This window comes from Suricata suricatta, chromosome 14 (genome assembly GCF_006229205.1).
Source record: "Suricata suricatta isolate VVHF042 chromosome 14, meerkat_22Aug2017_6uvM2_HiC, whole genome shotgun sequence".
NCBI classification, from domain to species: Eukaryota; Metazoa; Chordata; class Mammalia; order Carnivora; family Herpestidae; genus Suricata; species Suricata suricatta.
In genome coordinates, this window is record NC_043713.1 from 2,274,878 (window position 1) to 2,294,885 (window position 20,008).

General features: G+C 48.9%; 1 protein-coding gene and 1 long non-coding RNA gene across 3 annotated transcripts in view; one reads left to right on the plus strand and one right to left on the minus strand.

The window, feature by feature from the left end:
* ZNF236 (zinc finger protein 236) overlaps positions 1 to 12,636 on the minus strand; it is a 91,404-nt gene extending 78,768 nt beyond the window's left edge. Inside the window, exons 1-3 of the mRNA XM_029922764.1 lie at positions 11,870 to 12,636; positions 4,419 to 4,561; positions 2,734 to 2,898 (exon numbers count right to left, since the gene is read on the minus strand). Of these exons, the coding sequence (XP_029778624.1) occupies positions 2,734 to 2,898; positions 4,419 to 4,561; positions 11,870 to 12,059 (498 nt within the window). The 5' untranslated portion in view covers positions 12,060 to 12,636. The remainder of the gene's footprint in view (positions 1 to 2,733; positions 2,899 to 4,418; positions 4,562 to 11,869) is intronic.
* A 6,879-nt stretch (positions 12,637 to 19,515) lies between these two features.
* Positions 19,516 to 20,008, plus strand: part of LOC115277883 — a 7,162-nt gene continuing 6,669 nt past the window's right edge. The window contains exons 1-2 of one of the 2 annotated variants that reach the window (XR_003902559.1): positions 19,516 to 19,699; positions 19,817 to 19,923. This is a non-coding gene — a long non-coding RNA (uncharacterized LOC115277883). Of the gene's footprint in view, positions 19,924 to 20,008 lie in introns of both variants that reach the window. The other variant, XR_003902558.1, reaches the window with a different exon arrangement.

Here is a 20,008-nt window from a genome sequence, read left to right on the forward strand (position 1 = left end):
AGAGCACGGAACGCTGACACTCTCCCAGCCGGGAGGGTAAAAGGCAAAGACGCCAGGGTCAGGAGGGGCCAGCTGCTGCTGAGCGGCCTCGTCACACAGCTTAGCGGCGGCATCAGCGACACGGGAGCGAAGGACGGGGGCCCCGGCGGAGGAGCCCCCGGGAAGGAAGGAAGGAATATGGAGCCAGCTCGTGCAAGAGAAAATACGAGCCGGGGAGGACTCAGAACCCCCGCCGCGGGAGGGGCCGGTGGGGCGCGCCGCCGGGAGGGGCGCACTGAGGAGCACCGCTGCGGAGCACGGCCGGGAAGGCGCCCCCCCCCCCAGACCGAGTGGTCCTGCGGGAGGTGCCCCGGCTCCACAGCGCGGGCTCCCGGCCTCACTGCCCGCCCCCCGCCCCCCGCCCCCGTCTGGTCCGGCTCGGCTCCTGTGCCCCCGCCCCGCAGCCGCTGCAACTTCCAGGGGCACGCGCGGCTCCGTGGGTTCAGTACGGGGTCTGAGCAGGTGGCCGCGAACTGTCTCAGGGGCAATTACAGGGCAGAGGCCGGAGGGCGCGAGCCAACGGCGGAGCAGGGACACGGGCCGCAAACTGGAGGCTGGGTGGCGCCCGCAGGGATGGGTGTGAACTGCGCGTGGACCTGCCCCACGAGACCACGAGACGCAGCGGGGCTGGAGAGGGGGAGTCAGCGGGGCGGGAAGCCGCTCGACGTCCCCGGAACCGCAGACTGTGAGCAAACGCGCTGCCCGCTGCGGCCCTGGCTGTATCCACACAAGCCTGAAGGCCGCCCAGATGTGCGCCAGGGTGGCCTGCGGGTCACAACACGTGCGGACAAGGGTGACACCATGTGGCGGGGCAACGAGCCGGACGAGAAGCGACCCCAAGGCCACAGAATGGCTGATGCACCGGCGAAGGGGCAGGAGGCGCGCCCAGGACACCCGGACACCGGGCTCTCACCCTCCCCATGGGAGGTTCTTTCCAGTGCATGTGCAAGTTAGCCCAGAGTATTTTAATGCGCCGTCCAACATAAACATTTTCTGCTTTTCAACAAACACAAAAAAACCCCACAAGAACGAGACAAGGCACGTCTACACCAGGTGGTAGAATGCATAAACCGGCCGGGCTTCCTACAACAGAATGTGGCATTCTATAAAGAACTGAACAAGTATTAATTCAGCAAATTCAACTGGAGGAATCTATCCTAATGAAATACTTAAAGATACATAGAAAGATGTATTATTTATAATATTAAAAGAGTATAGGGGCACCTGGGTGGCTCAGTCAGTTAAGTATCCGACTTCAGCTCAGCTATGATCTCACGGTTGGCAAGTTTGAGCCCCATGTTGGGCTCTCTGCTGACTCAGAGCCTGGAGCTTGATTCAGAGTCTGTGTCTCCCTCTCCCTCTCTGCCTGTTCCCCTGCTCAAGCTCTGTCTCTGTCTCTCAAAAAATGAATAAACATTAAAACAAATTTTTAAGACCATTCTTATATATAAACTATTATGGAAAGCACATATAGCAAAAAAAAAAAAAGTCTGAAAGATTATATGTCCATTCTCTCTAAATGTTGGGATTATTGGTTCTTTGAATGTTACTCTTGTTCATCTTTAGTTTCTCACTTTTCTCCAAAATAAACACATACTGCCTATACAGTAAGTTTTAAAAAGATAGAAGTAAATTACTTTGTATTAAAAAGCAAACACAGGGGCACCTGGGTGGCTCAGTCAGTTAAGCATCTGACTTCAGCTCAGGTCATGATCTCACAGTTCGTGAGTTCAAGTCCCATGTCAGGCTCTCTGCTGTGGGCTCAGAGCCTGGAGCCTGCCTCAGATTCTGTGTCTCCCTCTCTCTGCCCCTCTCCCACTCGTGCTCTATCTCTCTCTCTCTCAAATATAAATAAACATTAAAAACAAGTTTAAAAAAAAAAGGATATTCCAGTAACAAAACACTTAAAAAAATAAAAATAAAAAGCAAACACATATAAAAAGAAGAGATAAACCTACGTAGAAAGTATAAACTCAATTTTTAGGATGCAAATTTCCCATATGCAACTTAAGCACTGTATCTTTCTGTCTCAGGAAGAAAATATACCGAACAGTTACCTGTCACTATCTCTGACGAGTAGAATTAAAACTTTTATATTCTCCTTTTTACTTTTTGCATTTTCCTAACTTTACACAATAATAATCAGAGATATGGGGGTGTTAATACTTTCAAAGCAATAGCCGTTTGCACACTGCAGACACTAGATGCACCCTGGCTTCCCGCATGGGCACTGCAGCCCTGTCAGCCCTAAAGTGCTCCCAACGCCACAGCCGTGGGCCTCACAGGACTGTGGACTTTGGGGTATAACCTGCTTTGGGTCATCATGAACCAATCTCCGCCCAGACTCCCACACCTCAGGGGACCCGCATGCCACGCCAGGAGGGCCAACCATCTTTAGAGACAGAACGTTTATTTCCGGCCACTGCAGAATTCTATAAAAGTTCATTTCTATTTTAAAAAAAGGGGGGGGGAATATACCAAATGCAGAACTGTCTCTGCCCTAAGGCACTGACATGGCCAGAAAAGAAAACGTTTTGTCGTTAACTGGAGATTTAGCCAACTCGCATTTAGTGATAATTACCTCCGTGGAATCTATACGAAAGGCTTTTTAAAACTAGTTTACACCTAAAAGCCCCCTGAGGATTAGATGCATTTGAAAAAATCCATGAACAAAGTATAGGCCAAAATAATTACCTCTTCCTTTTCATGCAGCATAATATGCGCTTTGAGACTAGCCACTCTGGAGAACTTCTTGTTACACACAGGACAGGTAGGGTCTTCCCCATTGTGGGTGCATTTATGAAGTGTCAGGTTGAATTCAACATTAAATGTTTGGGGGCACTGGTCACATCGATGTGGCTATTTGGAGAGAAAAGTCAAGAAGCCACTGAAATACAATTTTTCCATTCAAAATGTCATTCAAATATCAACAAGCACCATGAGCTACAATCTTTCTAAGGGACTCCAGAAGCTCCTCTGGGCCTAAAGCCGATAAATCCAAAACGGACACAGCAAAGCTCCTTGCAGGATTTCTCAAAAGATGATAAGGATGACACCACATCGATGGAGAAAATATCCTGAACCAGGAAAGCTGCATGTAACTGTACCAGGATCTAGTCTCTATGAAAATAAATGTGGGGCGCCTGCGTGGCTCAGTTGGTTGAGCGTCTGACTTCAGCACAGTTCGTGGGTTCGAGCCCCGCATTAGGCTCTGTGCTGACAGCTCCGAGCCTGGAGCCTCTTTCGGATTCTGTGTCTTCCTCCCTCTCTGCTCCTCCACCACTTGGGCACTCATGGTCGCTCGCTCGCTGTCTCTCTCTCTCTCGAAAAATAAATAAATAAACATTAAAAAAGAAAAGAAACATGAGGAATTTCAACTTACTGGGTTGGATTTTTCCCTTCTTTTCTGATCAACTCTACTGCTCTGAATACAATCACTTCAAGCAAAATCAATAAGTAATCATAAACATTTTTACTAGGTTTTCAGAGAGCTGCTTACCACAGTCTAAAATTTCCCCCAAATGAAAAGTATTCTGCCCTCACTTGTACAAAGATAAAGGAATCACTGGTATTTCTGAAATAGCGAGCTCCTGAAGAGTCCGTATTTTCCGATTTTCCGCTGCAGAGGGTAATGCCAGCTGGCACCGGGGCCAGTGGTGTTACAGATCACCACAGATTCTATGTAACATTCACGCTGACAACAAAGCCGGAGCGAGTCCTCTCCCGCTCTCCGGACAAGACTTCCCTGGTCACCTCCTGACTCGGGCAGCTCACAGGCTGACGCCTCCTAACCCAGAGAAAGGGCAACAATCACTTTTAAGGGCAGTTCCTCTCTCTTCCCACCGCCACCTCCTCTCTCTCAGGCAGACCGGTCCAGTAAGACGCTAGCACTCTATACCTAGCCCACAAGGGTCCTGCAAAGAAGGATTCAAATCTCTACTTAAGAAGGTGTTAGTCCCTGCTGAAATTCAATCTAAAGTATCTAGAATATCCTATAAGATGTGAGACCACTTAAGGATAACACTTCCTGCTGGAGAAAATCCCCTCGAGATACACGGATTCTGTGTTCAGGCTGTATAGACACCGATCTACTCAAAGTCCTGCTCTGAGATCATTTCTTTGTCCGCTGACGGAGAACTTCAACACCCAGATTCACTAGATGACCGCCCCCCCAACTTTGGCTCATTAACCGATATAATGGCTAGGAAATGACTACAACTGAACACAAAACAAAACGTCAAAGACTTACTGACCTAAGATAAAATGCTCCACAATGGAGGCATCTAAATCACAAGGGAAGGTTTTATTTGGAATGGTTTTCACAATATGTCCAGTTTCAACACTCACATTTCTGACACACCCCTCTTGAGAATACATACCTTGTCATTTCGCTCGTGATCCCTCATGTGGCGTTGAAACTGGGACTCTTTTGGAAAAGAGAGCAGACAGATCTCACACTTATGGAAGTTTGGGACTTGATACGCATAATTAGTGTTCTCCGCATTCAATGTTAAAACTCCATCTATAAAATTGCATAAGTATAGACAGTAAATACCGATTGTTATTCTCATCACATAAATAAAACTAAATTATTTGGTTAGTATTCAGAAACCAATTGATGTCAGAGATTTAGGAGAGGATTTAGAAGAAATTAACGGTACCTTAGATTTTTTTTTAAGTGGACATGTTCTTAAGTTAGAAATGAGAAACGCCGGGTGCCTGAGGCACAGCACGGAAGAATTCTAAGTCCCTGTCATTAGGAGGTTTGGAAACCTGCAGCTGAGCTCCTGAGCTTGGTGTCCACGCAAAGGCACACCAAAGCCACGTCTCTGAGCCTGGTCTCCGTGCTGAGCGTGGTTCCGAGTCACCCGGAATCACAGAGGCGTTTTACCTCTCGTCACTCTGAGATTTCACCCACAATCCCTTCTGTTCATCTTCAGTCACCAGCAAACAAAACTCGGGCAGAGACAGAAGAGCTAACTGGCTCGTCCAATCCACCACTGAAAACTGCTGCATGGCAAGATTCAGTCAAAAAGGAAGAAAGCTTCTCCCAGCCCGCTGTGGGCGGGGCCCAGGCCCAGTGCTCTGGGCGGGGCCCAGGCCGGTACAGCTGGGCGGGGCTCAGGCCCGGTGCTCTGGGCGGGGCCCAGGCCTCACATAGGGGCTTCTGCTTCCAGACATGACTCAGGTCAACCGCTACAAGCAGAAAAGTATATTCTAATAAAAATAGGTAATAATCACAAAAATTTGTCAAGAATGTCGGAAAATAAAGATGTCCGAAACCAATACAATTCTTTAAGCGGTGTCAGGATGGCCGAGTGGGCTAAAGCGCCAGACACCAATACACTTCTTAAACTTATAATCTGGACACAAATACATAATACATATTCGTGATACGAGAACTAGAAATAACACCACATTCAACTCTTTGTATCAAATCTGACTCAATATTATTAAAATAGAAATGTGGAAGTAAAGTAAAGTTGATTTTACGACTCTAGTCTTAAAGCAAGCTCCAGAAAGTCTTCTATTTCTCAAACGTCCACATGGTAAACACGGGCATTCCACGTTTTCAGTAGAGCTATAAATCCCTCCCCTAAGAAAACAGGCTGCGGTTCCAAGTTTGGCCAAAAGTCCTCCTCCCTAAGGTGAAAGTGATGAGAGAGAAGTGTGGCCACGGATGGGGGCCACGGAGGCCACGGAGGCGGTGGGGTGGACCTGGTGCAGAGAGCAGGTGGCACCTTCAAGAATTCTTCCAGAAGACCCTCAGATAAAGCAAATTCGTTTCAAGAAACATTAACATAGGGGCATCTGGGTGGCTCAGTTAGGCGTCTGACTTCTGCTCAGATCACGATCTCGCGGTCCATGGGTTCCAGCCCCATGTCAGGTTCTGTGCTGGCAGCTTGGAGCCTGAAGCCTGCTTTGGATTCTGTCTCCCTCTCTCTCTGCTCTTCTCCCGCTTGCACTCTCTCTCCCTCTCTCTCTCTCAAAAATAAACAGTAAATTAAAAAAACACTAACATAATTCAATAGACCACAACTTCACCCAGAAACAAACGGGTCTAACGCAGAAAAGATGCACGGAACTTTTATTCTATTTATCCTTAACTATATCCACATTCTGTTCAAAGACATGTATTCAAAATTTCTACATTAAATTAATAAGAAAATGTTTTAGGACTCCCCAGGGCCCCCACAAAATGGCTGCTGGGACCACATCAAGTGATATATTATTCCCTATGGAAAGAAACAGTTCAGAGGCTGGGAACATTCAAGTGAAATATTCTGTTGAAAATTGTGTTTTAAGAATTCAGCAGCGATGGTTTCCACTCAAGGGCTAAATACAGTCGCAAGAGAGCTCCTTGATAAATGCAAAATTAAACGGCTATTTCAATGGGCAGAAGACCAGGACACGTCTCCAAAGAGGACGTCCAGATGGCCAACAGACACATGAAACGATGCTCAACGTCACTCACCCTCAGGGAAACACAAATCAAAACCACACTGAGATACCACCTCATGCTGGTCAGAGTGGCTAAAATTAACAAGTCAGGAGGCTATAGATGCTAGCGAGGGTGTGGAGAGACGGGCACCCTCCTACACTGTTGGTGGGAATGTAAACTGGTGCAGCCGCTCTGGAAAACAGTGTGGAGGTTCCTCAAAAAACTATCGATAGAACTTTCCTATGTCCCAGCAATAGCACTGGTGGGGATCTACCCAAGGGACACAGAAGTGCTGATGCATAGGAGCACATGTACCCCAATGTTCACAGCAGCACTGTCAACAATAGCCAAATCATGGAAAGAGCCTAAATGTCCATCACCTGATGAATGGATCAAGAAGCTGTGGTTTATATACACGATGGAGTACTACATGGCAATGAGGAAGAATGAAATATGGCCATTTATAGCAACATGGATAGACCTCGAGGGTGTCATGCTAAGTGAAATAAGTCAGGCAGAGAAGGAGAGATACCATATGTTTGCACTCATATGTGGAACAGGAGAAACTTAACAGAGGTCCATGGGGAGGGGAAGGGGAAAACATAGTTAAGGAGAGGGAGGGAGGCAAATCGTGAGAGGCTCTTAAATGCGGAGAACAAAGAGGGTTGATGGGAATAGGGGGAAAGGGAGAGGGGTGATGGGCATGGAGGAGGCACTTGTTAGGACGAGCACTGGGTGTTATACAGAAACCAACTTGACAATAAACTATAAAAGAAAAAAAGGCAATTTCAGGATGTAGAAAGAAACAATGTTGATAGCATCATTGCTGAAATTGCTTAATGTTAGCCCAAAATGAGAAAGGATGTAATTACCAGCAACTGACAGATACAACCTAAGACATAGGAGAATATACCTTTAAACCCAATAATCACGGTGTTTTGCTTATGAATTAAGACTTTTCCAGGAAAGATTTTTACCTTAAAAAGCAAGACCTCCTTCCTTAATGCAGCTCATAATATAATAAAATCATGTTTTCAGTACACCCCTTCCACCAGTGATAATACAATATTAATTGTTCAATATTAATTGGTTCAAAGACAAACTTAAAATGGTAATTCAGATTAAAGCATAACCACAAGGGGAAAACACACCTGTTTCCAGAGCGAGCATAGTTTTAAAATCCATAGCATCTCCAGACCTTCTCTCGGCTCTGGGGGCACAGACTCTGCACAAGCCATCTCTGCACTGGAAAAGCACAAGGCCTCTCTCCCGGGGCGAGATGGGCTCTATCACACACTTTGCTCTCTGGACGGTGTCCTGGGCTTTACCAAGAACCCCTGTGCCTGTCACTGCTTCAAGTTCAGTCACGCTTCTGGCCCACAGAGTGTACGTTGTTCAGAAACACATCTACGAAACGAATGTGTCCTTAGGACAAGCTGCAGGAGGTCCACGGACCCCCTGAAAGCCACGTGTGCATGCCCTTGCCATGTGCTGGGGGAGAGGGGACATCTCCGCAGCCACAGACGCCACCAGCCGGCTTACAGGGCTATGGTGTCAGTAAGGTGCGGTCGAGTGACGGGCTGCCCGCCTGAGGACAGCTGCAGGGACCTCACGTGACTCCCTGGCAGCACATTCCTGATGTTGCCCAAATCAGGATAGGTATTCTCTGTACCACCCCTCCACACACACGCAGAGTGAGCACAGAGCCCCCCGCGTTCGGCAGGGCCCAAATCCCAGAGTCCACCCAGCCTTCCTGCCTGTCCCCGCTCCCAGAGGAGGGGATGGATCGCTCTGAGATTTGGGGGCACTGCCAGTTCACCCAGTCACCTAACACGCACAGGCACAGACGCATTCTCTTCAACTGTCCACCCTGCCTGATACCAAGAACACAAATTCACTACCAAAGTTAAACCACCATTGATTGTACCAAGATCAGAAATTGAGCAGGGGCGCCTGGGGGGGGGGGGGCAGTCAGTTAAGTCTTGATCTCAGCTCAGGTCGTGATCTCAGGGTTTGTGAGATCAAACCCTGCATCGGGCTCCACGCTGAGGCGGAGCCTGCTTGGGATCCTCTCTCTCCCTCTGTCTCTGAAAAAGAAACTTAAAAATTAGGCAGCTTTGGTTTCCTTGAAAAAAAATGTGAAGACTAGTTTCAGAATCATTTAACTCTGGGGCGCCTGGGTGGCTCAGTCAGGTAAGTGTCCGACTTCAGCTCAGGTCACAATCTCACGGTTCATGGGTTTGCGCCCCTTGTGGAGCCCTGTGCTGACAGAGACTGCTTCAAACTCTGTCTCCCTCTCTCTCTGCCTCTCTACCATGTGCGCGCTCTCTCTCTCACAAAAAATAAACAAACATAAATACACACACACACACATACATATAACCATTTAACTCTTTACAGAGAGATTCTCAAGAGTTTATAATAATAGCTGGCGAGCTCCACACATTAAAGCCCAGCTCAGAGTCGGGCAGGTTGAAGGAGACAGACGGTGCCTCCTGGCACCACCAGGGCCAGGCCTGCCAGTGACTGAGCCATCTCTAATGCTGGCCTTGGCGCGCCGTGCCCTCCGGGACCCTCCAAGCCATACGGCTCCACAGCTGTGCCCGCGCTGCTCTGTAAGGACCGGGGACTGGACCAGCTCTCGGCTGCACCCGCCCCTCCCCAGACCGGGCCCAGCAGGTCAGCCCGGTCAGCGACATCTCAACGGTAAAGCTCTGTTCTTTATCGCCAATCTAAAGAGCTAAGTTTATCTCTCTCTCTCTTTTTTTTTAAAGATCTGATTTTTAAGGAATCTCTACACCCAGTGCTGGCCTTGAACTCACAACCCCGAGATCAAGAGCTCCATGGTCCTCTGCCTGAGCCAGCCCAGTGCCCCTCTAAGCGGATCTCTTCTACAAAACGCCTCTCCAGGACATGGCAGTTCCACAAAACCTATTACACTAGCAGAATTCTGCGGACTTAACTCGAACTTGCATCTCCTGACTACAATTCTTAAGCACTGTGCACTGACGTCCTCGGCTAGCCATAAACTGTGCTGATGCATTTTCAATATTAAATATTGAATATCAATAATCATAATTGTATAGTGTGTATATTAATTAGATAATCAATATTAAAATGAGATATACCAGTCTTTAGACTGAGCTAACCCCTAAACTTTGTTATCTCTTTATGTTTTGAATAAAAACCTTCCAAAATATGGTTGACGTCTCTCTCTTCTGCAATAGGCCGGTCTTCCAACACCCCACCCTGTCCCCAAGAACCCAGCTCTCTACCCACGTGACCTCTGCACCCTGCCACCTCCCCCACCCCCGGCTGCCTTCTGAGGGCTCCCAGCCAGCCCTGGGGAGTCTGACGGCCACCGCCCTGCTTCATGTGGGGGCCACTCTCTACTATTCTCCCCTTTCCTTTACTGTTTCTACTTTCTTCTGTTCCTGGATCCCTGATGCCCCCCACACTGGCCAACTCTGGGGGTGAGCGGTCCAGGTAGAAGCATGGGGGGTGGGGTCTGGGCCCATGAGCCCCTCTAGGTCATCAGGGAGTCTCCGAAGCCTTGCTCAAAGCCTGGCAAGTCGCTGGAGACAAGATGAAAGCTAATGACTTGTTGGGTCTCTACCCAGTTGTCTGATGCTCCCAAGACCCACACATCTAATCTCCACTTCCAGCCCGACTCACACCTCAAACTGACCGAAGTTACACTTCGTGTTTCTCCAGCTTGTGACGTACCCACCAACCACTCTTATTTTGTGCACATAGCCTTTAGCCATGTGGCTGTTCCCAGGAGCCATAATTTTCTCTGTAGAACCTTCCAGGAAACCCGGGTCGACAGCTCCAGCCACAAGCACCTGCTTTCCTTTCAGAAGGAACAGCATCTGTCAACTCAAGACTGCCTGCACCGAGAGGTGGGTATTGGCGGGAAGGTTCTGGCACTTTTTGAATCTGAACTCTATCATTTATTCACATGTATCTACTATTAATATTCATTTGGAAATGAAATGCACTCATAAAAAATTAATCCTCAAAATGTAGCCAATGAGGGGTGCCTGGGTGGCTCAATCAGTTAAAAGGCCTGACTTCAGCTCAGGTCATGATCTCACAGAAAGTGAGTTCGATCCCCATGTCCGGCTCTGTGCTGACAGCTCAGAGCCTGCAGCCTGTTTCAGATTCAGTGTCCTTCTCTCACTCTGCCCCCTCCCCCCTCAAACAAATGAACATTAAACTAAAAAAAAAAAATGTAGCCAATGAAAAAAGCAGTATGTTCTCGGTGCTGTTACTCCTTCAACAAAAGGGACGACGGGACAGAGATTTACCGTGCATCTGCTTGTCTGTGCGTGAGATGGCCTTACGAAAGCGCAGAAAACAAACAATAGCATTGGTGAATCTGTAAAAATGGCAACTATCTGGCCTGGATGAGGGCTGGGAAAGGGACGGCCATCTTTTTAAATCCCTAACCGCTGGAATGTATTACCTGTTCAAAAAGAATCAGGAAGTAAGAAAGAAACTTTACTCGGAGGGGCGAGGGGGAGGTGAATTAACAGGCCATACCTTTGCTGCATAACTAAGGAAACAAGAACTCAGAGAAATGTAGCGACTTGGTCAAAATCACACGACGAGCCAGGGCAGAAGTGGGAGAAATTTTCAATTTTCAAGACCTGACTCGAGGCTCTGTCCCATAACCGGGCTTCCACGCGAGACCAGACCCCAATTTCAACACTGTGCCTGCTGTAGACAGCAGATGAACTTGGACGCCATCAACAGTACTGTTTGCCTAAGGCTGCTTATGTTCTTTCCGTAGAAAAGAGTCATCTGAGAGGCCAAAGCACTTGTCAAAACCATGAGGGGCGTCAATGAGACAACTCGAGCTGAGACACGGGACGGGTTTCACGGGAAATGATACGAAACATAGCTGGGACACGGAGTTAAAGACCAAGACTTGGTCAGAAACTTGTTAAATGGTCCCTAACAGGGTCCACTTGCTCGTAGCCCCGCAGTCAAGTTCACTTTTACGCACGTGCGCCTTCAACGCCCATCCTGTCAGTAGGTACCTGGTGAAGCCCCCCTTCACGCCTCAGATTCCATGTTCTCTGCTTTTAAATTAAAAGAGCATCAATCCCGTCAGATTCTTTGCTCTTATTACGTGTAAACTTTTCTTTCTTAAGAAAGACTTTAAACCCAGGTGGACGTACATTTTAGACACCACACGTCATCCGAATTTAACAAAACTACAGGGTGTTAAGTTACAACAAAATAAAGCCTCCAGAATCGGTATCGCCACCAGCTCGCTACGACGTTTCTCGGCCCAAGGTCTGCACGTAGCAGGGCCTTTCTGAGGCCGACCTGCGCGGTGACACTGAGGAGAACGCTTCCCGGGGCCGTGCAAACACTCACTTTCCGCGGGCAACAGTCTTCCTTGCCGTGTCTGCTGCCGAGACTGCTTCTCATCTCCAGGTTCGTGTCGGCACCGCAGCAGCCGCCACGCGGAGCCAGAGGGCCACGCGCTGCGGCGGCCCCGTCCCACAGTCTGCCCCAATTTCCAACGAAGCATGTGTGTGCAGAACATGCTATTTCTTATGTACATATCTTTAAAAATGGGTCTGCTCAGCCTAAAGCACGGGGCATTGGTCCCAGGTTAGGGAGGCAGTGATGAAAGCGGGCCTGGCGGTCACGAGGCGTCCGAGCGCCGGTCCTGCCAAGGGGTCAGTAAGGTCTCCGCACACCGGACACGCTGTCACTCGGCTCGAGCCTCCCTCCAAAGATAAGGCTGCTTTTCATTCCTACAGAGTTGTTGTGCAAATGCAAGTTATGATAAACAGGAAACAAAGAATACTGCTCCAGAAAAGTAAAATGACATCTACTAGGAAGGCTAAAATAGACAAAAACAAGGACTGACGAAGACGTGGAGCAACTGGAAATGACACGTAGCACGAGATCACTAACATCACTACAATCACTCAAAAACCATCAGGCGGCATCGACCGAAACCGACCACGCACAAATGCTGTGACCCAGCGATCCAGCTCCTAGGTGTCTCCCACAGAAACCTGTAAACGTGTGGACCAAAAACTCGCGTTTAGGGCACATGGGCGGCTCAGTCGGTTGAGCCTCTAACTGATTTCGGCTCGATCATGAACTCGAGCCCCGCACTGGGCTCCACACTGGGTAGGGAGCCTGCTTAGAATTCTCTCTCTCCCTCTGCCCCTCTCCCGCCCGTGCTCTCCCCCTAAGAAAATAAAACCACATGTTCAGAAACGCTTACAGAGCACTACTTATACCAGGCAGCAGCCACACAGTGCAAGCGCCCTTCCGTGGGGGATGAAGGTTTCTCATCCTACGGGCGAGACGCAGAACAATAAAGTCTTCGTGAGCTTACAAATGTCAAAAATTCCCTACACATGTCCCCAAAGTACGAAACACAAAGGAACGATGTTAGACAACATTAAGAGAAGGAACTTTTTCATGAAAAGCTATCCTTAAAAGAGTGAAGAGGAAAGTAAAAGAAGTCCTGTAAGTCGATAACGGAAAGGCGCAGAACTCTTCACCCAGAGCACAGACGGTCGCGACTGCGGGTTCCGACAAGGACACGCCCCTGTGCGCCCATGTCTAAACAAAATCATACCACACGCTAACGAGGACACGAGGCCACACAAACTCTCCGTCACTGGTGGTGAGATGCGAACTGGCACAGCCACTTTGGAAGAGGGTGGCGATTTCCTGCAAGGCGAGACGCAGGCCCACACACCGCCCAGCACGGTGGTCCTTGGCATTTACCCACATGCGCTGAAAACGTACGTCCACACAAAACACCTGCGCACAGATGCTTACAGCCAGCTCCAACTGCCCGAAACTGGAAGCAATCATGACATCCTTCGAAATGTAAATAGACTGGGATGCGTCCAGACACCGGGATATTATTCAACAATAAAAAGAAATGAGCTATCAAGCAATGAAGAGATGTGAAGGAATCTTAAATGCGCACGGCTTAGTGAAAGAAGGAAGTCTGATTCCAGCCATGTGACGTTTGCAGCAGGCACAACTATAGAGACTGTGAACCCTAAGGTAAGCTATGGACTTGATTAAATAATAATGTACCAAAATTGATTCATTGTTACAAATATAACACGAATACAAGATGAGAATACAGCCCTGCAAAGGGGGTAGGGGGGTTTGAGAAGTATAGAGGAACTAGGTACTATCTACTCAATGTAATATAAGCCTAAAACTGCTATAAAAAGTAAAGTCGATGGGGCGCCTGGGTGGCTGTCGGTTCAGCATCCAACTTGGCTCAGATCATGATCTCGTGGATCGTGGGTTCGGGCTCCACATCGGACTCTGTGCTGATCACTCAGAGGCTGGAGCCTGTCTTAGGATTCTGTGTCTTCCTCTTTCTCTGCTCCTCCTCTGCTCACACTCTGTCTCTCTCTCACTCAAAATAAACATTAAAAAATTTTTTTAAAAAGTAAAGTCTATTAACTAAAAACAAACAGTCAACCCAGTAGGAAAGTGGGAAAAGACTTAAACAGGAGCCTCACCAAAGAAAAAAAATGGCTAATGAATATAAAGTCCTTATAAGCACCGACCTGCAAGTTAGACACCAAGACAACACTACACACGCCACAGTGGCTGAACTAGCGGAAGGGCAGAGCAGACAGGACTCTCGGACCCTGCCGGTAGGAGACGAATCTAGTACAATCACTAGACAACCGGTAAGGACGCAGGTTTGAGACAATAGAAGGGCACACATTGCCCAAGGCAAGAGGGACCACCCTAGTAATACCCTTAACATTCCTAAGGGCAGGCCTAGAAATAGAAGCTATAGGTAATCAGTTATTGCCTAAGGCTGGCTACACCCTACGTGAGGGTCCTGGGTCCTGGGCCTACTCGGTGATTGGTTAACACTCTAAATGTTGTAATTGGATAAACCTGCTGTCAATAATATTGTGTAATAATGATTGGATCACTGTACCTGTGTCACAATTTCCTGTAACTCCCCCTTCCCAAACTCTTAAAAGCCCTGCCCCCACTTTGTTCGGGCTCTCAGCACGGATGCTGTGAGACTGACCTTAGGCCCAGGCCCGGGAGCCTAAGCCGTAATAATAATAAATGCCCTTTGCTTTTCCAGGCGTGACTCGGTCTCCCTGGCGGTTTCTGGTTTTGGGGTGATATTGAAAACTTGGGCATTACAAACCGTTCCGCAGTGTCCACTGGGACCAGAACCGCACGGAAGCTCCGAGCGGACAGTGCGCCTCTGTAATCGCCCCAGAGTGGAAACCAGCCCCCAGCACAGAGCATAAACTGACAGTGCGCTGCGTGACGCTACAGGACGGAACAACATGCAACCAAGGAAAAGAACCTATTTCTGCCAAAAACAGCAGGGAGGGGCGTCTGCAAGGCTCAGTCCTTTGAGCACCACACTGGATTTTGCCTCAGGTCATGATCTCAGATTTCAAAAGACCCAGCCCCGAGTAGGGCTAAGTGCTAGGGATTACTCTCTCCCTCCCTCCCTGCCCCTCCCCTACTTGCCCTTTCTCTGGGAAATAAAAACATTAAAAAATAAAACCTATAAAACAAGAACAGGGATCATCTCATAAGAACACACACTGAATGAATGAAGCCAGAAACAAAAGGATACATACTATGAATTCAGCCTAGTTTGAAAACAGGTCCAGCTAACCCAGGGTATCAGGGGAGGACAGCGGGGCGGGGCGGAGAGGGAGGTGGTAGCCACTGGGAGGGAACAAAACGAACTTTTAATTACTGCCAATGTTCTGAGTCATGGTTACACGTGAAGTTCTTCACCTGAACACCCGTGCACTTCCTAGGTAGGTGTTTTATTCGATTAACATCACTACTAAAGTACAATAAGGCTTTCCAAAAAAATACACGTCTGGCTCCTCTTGAACCACAAGGCGCAGCAATCCTCAAACGGAGCAGAACAGGAGCCGCTGCATGCAGCTTCTCCGAAAGCTCCAGAAGCCGGCACCTCCGCCAGCTCCGGGGGTGCTGGCTTCCACATCCAGAGCACAGCATCTGCTAACGCTGCTTGTTTAACTACGTAAATTTTTTTTTAATTTTTTTTTTAGTGTTTTATTTATTTTTGAGACAGAGAGAGGCAGAGCATGAGCGGGGAGGGGCAGAGAGAGACGGAGACACAGAATCTGAAGCAGCTCCAGGCTCCGAGCCGTCAGCACAGAGCCTGACGCGGGGCTCGAACACAGGAACGTGCGATCATGACCTGAGCCGAAGCCAGACGCTTAACCGACTGAGCCACCCAGGTGCCCCACTACGTAAATTATTTTAATCCACGAAAGCAACAGTTTTCCACTCTGAGAGGACTTTGAGGGGGGCGCCTCAAAGGGCTCTCTCTGGAAGCCTGGGTCCCCGCTCTGCCCCAGCCTCGAGCACACAGGGGGGTCACCGGGGTTCCCCTTCACAGGCTCGGATCTCACCGGACTCCAGGCCTGGCCACCGGGACCTCTCAAATCCCCCCAGCTCACTGCATCAGCGTCTTGCCAAGCGGGAAAACCACCACTTCAGACCTTGCCGTAGGACTTCGCATGAGGAGCTCTAAGGCTAAAAGTCGTCTGAAAATCACTGACTGCTTAAGCACGGAGACACGGTCTTTGCACACTGGGAAAATACAAAGACCCTGATATAGGATAACGATTATTTTAAAAACTGCTGAGTTGACTTTATCTAATGAAGAATTATGGTTTAGTACGGTTTCCCCAGGCTGTATTTGGGTCAAGACCAGGACTTTTTTTTTTTTTTTTTTAATAAATCCTTATAATGAAAGATTTCTCCTTTATTGTGGAAAGACCAAGATTTTGAATTCGTGTTAACTCAATACTTGGTTCCAGGGTCATAAAATCTTTAAATTTTGTGTTGCCTAATACACTTTCCTCACAATACTAAAAAGTATTGTGTATATAAAGTATTTTCTGTGTACCTAAAAAGTTCACTTACAGAGAGTGAGGGGTGCTCGTTTACAAAAAAATCTTTTCATCCTCGGACACCAGATATAGTTAGCAAGTTCTTACGTGAAGCAGAACCTGTCTCCCCTTAACTGTTACCGCCAGGAGTGCCTAGTTCTCCCTGCTGAGGCGGAGGGGTCACCTCTAAATCTGGGGGCGTGGGGCCTCCTGCTGTCCTGCACACAAAATCCTACTGCTCTGAGCCCTTCCCACTGGTCCAGTCCCTTAGAGAAGAGCAGACTTCCTGAACGCAGGCAATAAAACCGGAAGCGGTCATCTGAGCGCCACAGGGCTGGTGATTCATCCAGAGCAGGCTCTGTCCATCCGGCTCCCTGGAAAGGAAGCATCACAAACATCCCTGCGACAGAGTGAGCAGGAGGCTGACCGACGGGACCCCTCGGGAGAAAAAGTGTGCCCCAGTGCACTGGAAAACACAAATGAAAGCCAGACAAGATGCCAAAACTTGGTTTCCATCAAGGTCACTACTGCTCAGTACAACTCGGCATGATGAAGGAAAATCCCTCTCTCACTCATCTTTACACGCCCAGGATTGTGCCCTCTTTGCCCATCTTTACACACCCAGGATAGTGCCCTCTCTCACCCGTCCTTACACACCCAGGATAGTGCCAGGCACGAAGCAAGTGATCAATAAGCATGCCAGAAACCAGAGGCCGCGGGACCCTGTATATCCAGTCTCCCCCCACACTTACACACTCGTCGTGAAGGTGAGCGCACGCTGGGCACAGTATGAGACTACCAACAACTAGACCTCACCAATGTTCTGCAGAGGTTGTGTGTGTGGGGTGGCCCTCTCTCACTGTGCTGCACTTGTCCTTCTTGTGATGACAGATACAGTCCCCCGAGGACGAGATGAAGGCGGCAGAGTGACCTCAGGCCCGTCAGACACTGGGACACAGCGTGAGGCCACCAGGACTTTCTGAGGACAGGTGCTTCCTCAGCCTCACGTGCTCCCGCCGGCGGGGAAGGAACAGACAGGCACCTCGGGTAAGGGTGGGCCCACGGCACTCTCGTCCTGAGCCAATCATTACTTCCAGGAAGGTTCGTCGGTGGGCCCACCCCCCACCTCCTCTGAGGTTTCCATTCTGAGGGCACTTTCTCCAGGAATCCTAGACTCCCAGTGCCTGTTCTCTGCCGCCCAAAGCAGTGTTCTTCATCCCTAGGACACAGGGTCCTGAAGAGCCATGGCAGAGGTCACGTCTCTGTTGGTGAACTTTGCCACCCAGCCACCGGAAGTGCCTTAAACTATTTGTTGAATAAATGAACCCATATGTAGGGCCTTGCATGTATCAAGGTGAAACAGTAAAATGCACTATCTGGTCCAAAGTAGATTCAAATCCCCGCTGGGCTGCTTACCACCAGGTAAGCCTTCCACACCACTTGGCCTCTCTGAGCTACATTTCCCACGTCTGTAAGACTCCTCACCACGCTTCCCGGGTCTTAGGAATAAATCTCACAATGTAACACAGAGAATGAGGGAAGTTCAGGTAATGAGAAATATTATTAACACAGTGAAGTGACAGAGCAACAGTCCTCAAATGTTTTGATCTCGGGATCTTTTGATGTTCTTAAATGTTACCAAGGATTCCAAAGACCTTAAATTTACAGAGATTATATCATTATTTGTCCTACTAAAACTGAGCACTTTTTAAAATAGTTCTTGGGGCGCCTAGGTGGCTCAGTTTGTTAAGTGTCCAAATTTGACTCAGGTCCTGATCATCCAGTTCGTGAGTTCGAGCCCTGCGTAGGGCTCTGTGCTGACAGCTCAGAACCTGGTGCCTGCTTTGGATTCTGTCTCCCTCTCTCTCTCTGCCCCTTCCCTTCTCAACCTCATTCTTTCTCTCTCTCCCCAAAATAAAAACATTAAAAAAAATAAAAGTTCTTCCCTTAAAAACAAAAGTCTATCGTATATTAATGCAAATACATATTTTTACGAAAAGTATATTCTTCAAAAAAAAAAAAAAACCACAGTAAAAAGAGTTTTCACTTTTGGAAATCTCTTTAATGTCTGAAAAACCAGGTGGATCTTCCTATCTGCTTCTGCATTCTCTCTGCTGCAATCAACACATTCTGCTTCATTCTCCGGCAAATTATATTACTGTGACAGACTGAATATGCTCTTTTTGAGTGGTGCGACCACTGCCCTGACTCCTGCAAAGGCATCTGCAATTCTACCCTGATCGTGTTTGCAGGGTTAGTGTAAATGCTCACCGAGTGAAGAAACCAAACTATCACTAGAAAAGATTTACCCTGTAGACCCCTGAAAAGTGTCTCCAGGAACCCCAGGAGTCCATGAACCACACTTTGAGAACCACTGTGGTAGAAAAAGCCCGGTGGAAAGTGAAGTGATTTGCAAACGGGTTTGAGGGAGCCCTTTTTTAGGGAGCTGCCACCCAAGACGAAGGAAGGCATCGGAGGAGGCGCGTTCTCAGAATATCTGCAAGGAACTGAATGCTGCAGCGCAGGGAGGAAAGGGGGAACGAGCCCTAGACAAAGGCCAGATCAATTAAGATCCTGCAGGAATGTGGATTTTACTTTCAGAGAAATCCTTTGAAGAGTTTTACCCAGGGTGTGGCCACTTGAGGCGAATTTTCAAGAGCTCCTCCAAGGACCATGATGGGCGTCTGCTCCGGCCAGACTACCCGGGCCTCAAGTCCACCAGGAGACAAGTGGGCTGGGGACCCAAGGACACCGCACACGGAGGAGCGGGGCTCACTGCAAATGCATTTTTTAGGGCAGAAGCTAAGACTCAATTATGAAACGTTTTGCGGAATGAGACAGAATGAATTCTTAAGTTTGGGGCTTGAAAACGCAGGTGATCCCTGATGCCCTTGAAGAAGAAAGGAAAGACTGGGGGGACTGTGCCTCCAGCCCGGTGTCCAGGCCGATTTTACATTCTCCACCCTCCGCCTTCTTCCGAGCACCTCGTATTATTTTTGGCGGATGGCACATTAACAAAAGTAAAAACACTAAACGACGCAAGGCCAAAGCCAAGGCCGTGAGGTCCTTCCAAACGCCAAGAGGCCCCAATCAAGACCCTGGGCAGTCAGCGCCCGGCTGCTCCTCTGCACAGCGGACGGTTCCCCAGCCCGCGCCCCCCAGTCTCCCTAAAAGCTGTGTGCGGTGTGCAGATTCGAGCTCGAATTCTCCGCGCTCTATCACGCCCCTGTCCTAACTTGAAGGGCTACGAGAAGGGCAGGACGAGCGTCTAGACGGGCACGTCCCCTCAGTGAGTTTACACGACTTGCTAGTCCCTACTGCTCTCTCCCTACATGCGATAAAGGGCAAGAGTACACAATATCGGGCTGCAGTTTCAGAACTGACCTTTCTCCGTTCTGAAAACCAGTGCATGTGCGCGCCGCCGGGCACCAGCCCTTGGGCGAGTCCCAGCTTACTCCTCCTCCGGGGAAGGGGAAGCCTGGGCCACCGGGCTCCGCGACCAGCTAGCGACAGGTACGAACCCAGGGGGCGCGTCCCTACGTCGGCACGGCCCTCTACGACCCGGGCTCTGGTCCCCACCCCACCCCCGTTCCCCCAG